Raw genomic sequence first — 6,231 nt, forward strand, 5'->3', positions numbered from 1 at the left:
CTAACAGAAATAAAGAGAGTAAGAGCACAGCCCCACATGGCCCCTTTGTTTGATTAACCACCTGTGGCTTCACAGGTTGGCTCTAAGGGTTTGTTTTCACAGCATTTGAAAAGAACTGAACTGATAGAATGAGCACGACCCTCCCCACATCTCCCTGGACCAAATTCAAGGGAAACTGATAAGCCAGCCTCACAAAGAAGAGAAATAAAAACAATAAAAAAAAAAAAGAAAAAAGAAACACAGTGGCTTCAGAGCTGCCTTCTGCTATCAGCTTACAACAATCACTATTCTTTTTTTTCTTCTTTTCCCTTTATCCCAATAAAAACCCAGGACCCCTTACCCTTGGGCAGACACTTCTCTTTGTTTCATGCCCTGTGCTGTCCTCCCTTGAAAAGTAAAATAAACTTTTTCTCCAAACGTGTCCTAATCTTTGTTCTCAACACATGCAGTGCATTCCCTCCCTACAGAAAGAAAAGCCACCGTTTCTTTTTTTATGGCTTTTCCCAGACTACAGGGCACAAGTCTGCATTGTACAGGGTGCCTAAAGCTCCTACCAACGACTGTCTGGCTGGAAGAATCAGGGGACAGAATGAGGGGCAACCGTAGTTGCTGGAAAGAGTTGAGGGAGGAATCCCTGAAAGGAGAGCCAGAGGGGAGGAGGAGTTCCAAATTCTGTGCTGAAATCTCTACCTGACTTGTGAACCAAAAAGAAGTTTCTGCCACTAGCAAACAGACTTTCACCCACAGAAGATTACATAGGAATTGCCTCATCTGATCTGGGTTTGGAGTTCTTCCTAACAGTCACCATTCCACAGGATATATAGGTGTTGTATTGCTCTGGAAGCCAGACAGACCAGAATATTGTGTAAGATAGCTGACTCTGGTGTTCTTGGATGGATCCCAAATACTATGTTCCTTTCCAGCCCTGAGAATCGCCGGACACTGTCCAACACAATGTGGTCACCCAACATGTCACATGCATCACTCAGCTGCATGATCCTTTTCTTCCTCAGTGCTCTCAGGAGATCATGCTTGTATCGCTCCACTTCTGCTGTGGTGCTCACAAGCACAGCAACATCCTTCTCAGAATAGCCTTTTCTAAAGTGGCACTTGCAGGTGTCTGCCACGTAGGTAAACATTGCCTGAATGGGCAAGTTCGTCTCAATTTTTAAGGATCCCTGAACACCCTGAGCCCATTCAACCTCAGAAATCATCCCCAGGAACCGAGGGGGGATGTTATGTGGGGGATTATGTCTAATTACTTGCATTTCTCGTTGTAAGTAGTTGGCTATTGGTTCTGCATTGCGGACCACTCTGGTGAGCTTTGCTCTTGGATACTGGCCCGAGAGAGGGGGAAGGCCACTGCAACTCAAGTGGCTGGTCTGGAAGTAGTCCAGAAAGATCCAGAGAATTCCTGGGCAAGGGTTAGCTCTCTGAGTCATGGTTTTTGCCTTCCCGTACCAGTCTCCATCTTCGGTGCGGAAATTCTGAGCTTCATCAATGATGATGTGTTGAATATTTTTAAAGTCAAAGCTATTTTTCATGAAAGCTTTCCGGGTCGTCACCTGGCAGATGTCTTTCTTACTGTAAAAATCAAAATAAGACACTCAGGTTTTCCCTGAATAAAACAACAACACAAAACAAACAAACAGGGAGACGATTACTCTATCGTGCTGCCCTGAACAGAGTCTGTTGCCAGAAGTCACTTTACCACCTAATTCTCAAGGAACATGGTGATTTAGCAGGTAAAAGTAACCCAGATTAAATAACACTTACACACATAAGGTCCAACTGCTTACCTGACAAAGTTCCTCAGTGGCTGATTTTCACAGATGTAGAGAATTCTATCTGTCCCACAGTGAAACACATTCCTGACCTTCTCCATGATGTTCATGGCCATGATTGTCTTCCCTGAGCCAGGCAAGCCATGGACGAACAACTCTCTGTTCTCGCAGAGGTTTTTAGAGAATAGCTCATACTGTTCCACTGTGAGCAGATTTAGAACCTCACAGTGGAGCTGGTCACTCAGGAAAGACCTGAAGCCGAGCAGAACAATCACGAGGGCCTGCAGCAAGGCTTCCATCTGCTGGGTGTCTGCCAGGCTATAGGACCTGGGGTAATGTATCGGAGAGACTGCACCCTCCACGCACTCTGCGCTGCTCTCAGGACTCAGGCAGAGGACCTTGGCCACGACACACACCTTCCCGGTGTAGCCCCCCATGTTCACCAGCTTCTGCTTCAAAGTAAAGGCCTTGCGGGTGCAGTAGTCCTGCCCCCCTGCCTCCAGCTTCCTGAGAATGGTGTAGAGAATGGGGGGGCTGTTCTGTGCTATGAGCAGAGCATCACAGATGACTCCTTCCTTCTCTTGCAAGTTCAGGTCCACAGCCCAGCTTCTGGAGAAGATCAAAATTCCCTGGGAGAAAGGACGCATTTGCCTGTTTATTAACTCCTCCAGCCCTTCATGCTCTGAGAACAGCTCCTTCCAGAGGGATTCGGGAGTGTATCTCAAATGATCTGATGCCACTAGATATGGAAAAAATAGAAAACATTGTAAAACTGTTTTTGTATTATCTTGTATGAATCACATATTTGGAAGGGATAGTAAAGCCCCCCAAATAATTATACAATTTAGGAGAAATTCCTTCTGGTGCACCTCTCTTCAACCCACACCCTGTAAATCTGGTCAAATGACGTTTGCCTTCTATGTATCTCAGGGAGAGTAGAGTCTGTCAACTAAAATGGAATTTATTTAGCCTGAGGAAGGGAAAACTATATACGTATTCACTCCTGTATCTGAAATTCTTATCGTGGAATGTTAAAAAAACCTTTCTGATAACCCGATGACTACAAAGATTTCATGTAAGTAAGAAAACTATTTGGTTGAATATGGCCCTAAGGCAGACCTAATATATTAATTTTCAGGCCCTTCATAAATGTACATAGGTACACATAGGACATTTTTCCATGTTATATTTTGCTGTCAGATCTCACATTTAATATGTTCAGTGTGTGAAGTTAAACAAGCCATTTTCCTCTTCTAGAGATCGAGGTTTCCTTTTCTAAGTAGTAAAGGACAAAACCTTCATGAAAAAATATTTGGGCAGCAGGGAAACAGGTTTACCTAACACTGTACGTGCTCTTGAATGACTATTTTTCGCTTCCTCTGGGCCACTGGTGACTCATCCCCTCTAGCCCCTTCAAGAGGAATTACTTGTGGTTCCTCTGTGTTTTTATATTCTACCAGGTGAACATTTTTATTCTTTTTACGGATATGATTCTTCCATCTCTGAAAAGCTGAACAGTAGTGGTCAAGTATTCCACAGTGCCCCCTTGTTTGCCTACACTTGCACCAGACGAGTGGTTTCCAAACCCAGCAGAGCATCAGAAGAATTGGAGAAGCTTGCTCAAATGCACATGCCCAGGCCTCATCCCTGGAAATTACATGTTTGTAAGTTCTTCGTGGGGACCTGGACAACTGCATGTTTAACCACCTCCTACAATATTTCTGATAAACAGTTAGATTTGGCAACCACTAAGCTATTTCTAAGGGTACATGAAACTCATCCCCAGGAGGCTTGTGGCACTGTCATTTGATACACTTGGATTTGAAGAACACAGTCTTTCACGAATTTGTTTTTAACCAACTGTATTAAATCATCTCCCTTTCTCCTAATGTAAAAACTGGCAGTTAGTACCTGGAAACAAATGTCGTTGAAGATCTGCTTTATGTTCCAGACCTTTCTTAGAATACACCGGTCGGCAAAGCGGAGGCCTGTGGGATAGGCTCAGCTGAGATTCAAAAGCCTCAGCCAACTCTGAAAGTAACTCTGAAAGAAAGAACAGTTTACCCTGTAGGATTTCATCCCCCACCACCGGAATAGGCCATTGAAAGCTGTGCCTAAATTTCACTTCACATGGTACAATCAGGCCCCAAAGTCAGACACTTCACCCTTCCTTGACCCAATGTCAAGCTTCCCAAAGATCCACCATTAAAAAGCCCTTCTTTTGAATCTTGAATGGTGTTTCCCTATTCAATATAATGCTCCCTCTTCCATGTTCTAATAGGTCTTTCCTGGAATTATGGTGGAACTTAAAAAACTCTCTTTTTAAAAGCTAATCACCATGTGATCTATATTCCTGCACATGTAGCTCCACTAACCCCAATCAAACAAACCTCACCCAACACTGGCTCTTGACTCCGATAGTTCATCTCATGCTAAAGTAAGGTACAGAGTAATTGTTAATATGAGGTTCTAGCACATTCCAATTAGAGGATTTTAATAAAGGAATCCATTTCCAAATTTCCCTTTACTACTACTTTTCTGATAAATCACCATTCACAAAATATCTGATTTTGGCTTTTTCTCACCCAATAAAACCTTCCCATATATGAAAAGCATGGAGATTTAAAGAAAGTAAATTTGAGTGGGTGTGAGGAGCTCAGAGTTACAGAGGAAGTAGGAGGACATGGAGATGCTGATGAGGCAGGAGGACAGGGAAGGAGGGACTTGCTCCCCCTTACCTGGATTGGGATCTGTCATCATGCCTACCCACTCCTTGGCTTTCAGGCTGCGGATGTCCTTGTCATTCACCATCCATGATTTGGGATCTTTTGAGAACACTGCACAGCAGAATGGCTCCACTTTAATCACATAGAGATAACCATACAACTCTCCTCCCTTAAACACATCTATGATTTTGGTGCTGTACTGCACCCCTGGTTCTGAAGAGCAAAAGTGGACAACGGGCAATGTGGCAATTGCTTTTGCTACTATACTTTCCAAAGAGCTACGATCAATGTTTTCTTTTGCACATCCCAGGACTTTCCTACTCATATCATCCACTCCAATAAAAAGGTAGCCTCCTCCAAAGTTTGCAAATGCTGAGACGTACTGTGGAATTATGGTTGCTACATAGTCTTGGATGTTTTCTTCAGTGCACTGTTTAAACTCTACGGATTGAGACTTAGGAAAAGGCAAGATTTCACCATGTTCAAGATGGCCTTTCTGGAAAACTAAGTCAGCAGGATCCGAATTATTGAGGTTTTGATTTATAACACTGAGAACTTCACTAGAAGATTTTTTCCCCAAGATTTTTGCTTTCCTTTTCCTCAGGAAATCGAATGCCTCTCTTGAATCCATGGGAAGTGCAGAGGTGCCAGATCTACAGTATAGTGAAGAACTCAGACTGCAAATGCGGGGCTTCACAAAATTGTCTTCACTGCTCCAAGACTTAACAAAAATGTAAAAACGCCTCCTTTGTTGCTTGAACTCAAAGAAAGCCTGCAAATCTAAAGACTCAATAAGGTCTCTCAAAGACTGTTCTAAATCTTGTCCCAGCTCCACAAGACATTCATCCTTGTTTGCCATTTCCATCCGAATCACTCCTCCTCCTGAGTTTAATAAAGCACACACAGCCTGCGTAACTCTTGCCTTCTCTTGTTCTCGCTGTGTTTCCTGCAGCATCTTTCGGTTTCCATCTCCAAGATTCACTCCTCCTACATTGATGACCAAGTCTGGGTAAGACGATTCTACCACCAGAGATGAATTACATTCTTCCATGTTCGTTCTGCAACTGAAACCATTAAAACATGGCTGATGAAGAAGTAGATTGCAAGTACACACAAAATGCATACATTAATTTATTCAAACCTATTGACTGAGTTCCTGCTAGGTGCTGGGGCCCAGACATTCAGCAGCAAAACAAGGATGGGCATAGCCCCTGCTGCTCAGAGCTCACGGTCTGGAAGGAAACAAGGGTGAATAATACAACTGCAGTCATGTGTGATAAGTACTCTGAAAGGGGAAGCACTTAATAGCAACAGTCAACTTAATATGAATAGCGAAGCCTTCCTGGAGGAAAAGGCATTCAAGCTAAGATCCAAGTGAGCCCAGTAAAGGAATCAGAGGCTGGGAGAAGGAATTAAGGCATTATACACAGTGAGTAGTATATGAGAAGGCCTGGAATCAGGAATGAAAATAGTATATTAAAGCAGTAGAGAGACGTTCAATCTGGCCAGATCTTAAGAGTGATAGTGGATGGGTGCCAAGGAGGGAATGGTGAAAGGGGAGGCTGCTCAAAAGGGCCCCAGCTCACATCACTGGGATGTCAGAGAAGGGTTTTAAGGATGGGAGTGATATGAACAGACAGCCATTTAAAAAAGACACCTTACTGACGGAAGAACAGATCTGTGGTTGTGGGAAGCGAGAGGGTGTGATTACAGCGATATCA

General features: G+C 43.6%; 1 protein-coding gene across 1 annotated transcript in view; it reads right to left on the reverse strand.

The window, feature by feature from the left end:
* Positions 1–715: 715 nt before the first annotated feature.
* LOC105813853 (schlafen family member 13-like) overlaps positions 716–6,231 on the reverse strand; it is a 10,320-nt gene continuing 4,804 nt past the window's right edge. Inside the window, exons 2-5 of the mRNA XM_012648662.1 lie at positions 4,523–5,574; positions 3,696–3,827; positions 1,800–2,523; positions 716–1,584 (exon numbers count right to left, since the gene is read on the reverse strand). Of these exons, the coding sequence (XP_012504116.1) occupies positions 795–1,584; positions 1,800–2,523; positions 3,696–3,827; positions 4,523–5,561 (2,685 nt within the window). The 5' untranslated portion in view covers positions 5,562–5,574 and the 3' untranslated portion in view covers positions 716–794. The remainder of the gene's footprint in view (positions 1,585–1,799; positions 2,524–3,695; positions 3,828–4,522; positions 5,575–6,231) is intronic.

Source organism: Propithecus coquereli, unplaced genomic scaffold (assembly GCF_000956105.1).
Source record: "Propithecus coquereli isolate 6110/MARCELLA unplaced genomic scaffold, Pcoq_1.0 Scaffold291, whole genome shotgun sequence".
In the NCBI taxonomy this organism is placed as follows: domain Eukaryota; kingdom Metazoa; phylum Chordata; class Mammalia; order Primates; family Indriidae; genus Propithecus; species Propithecus coquereli.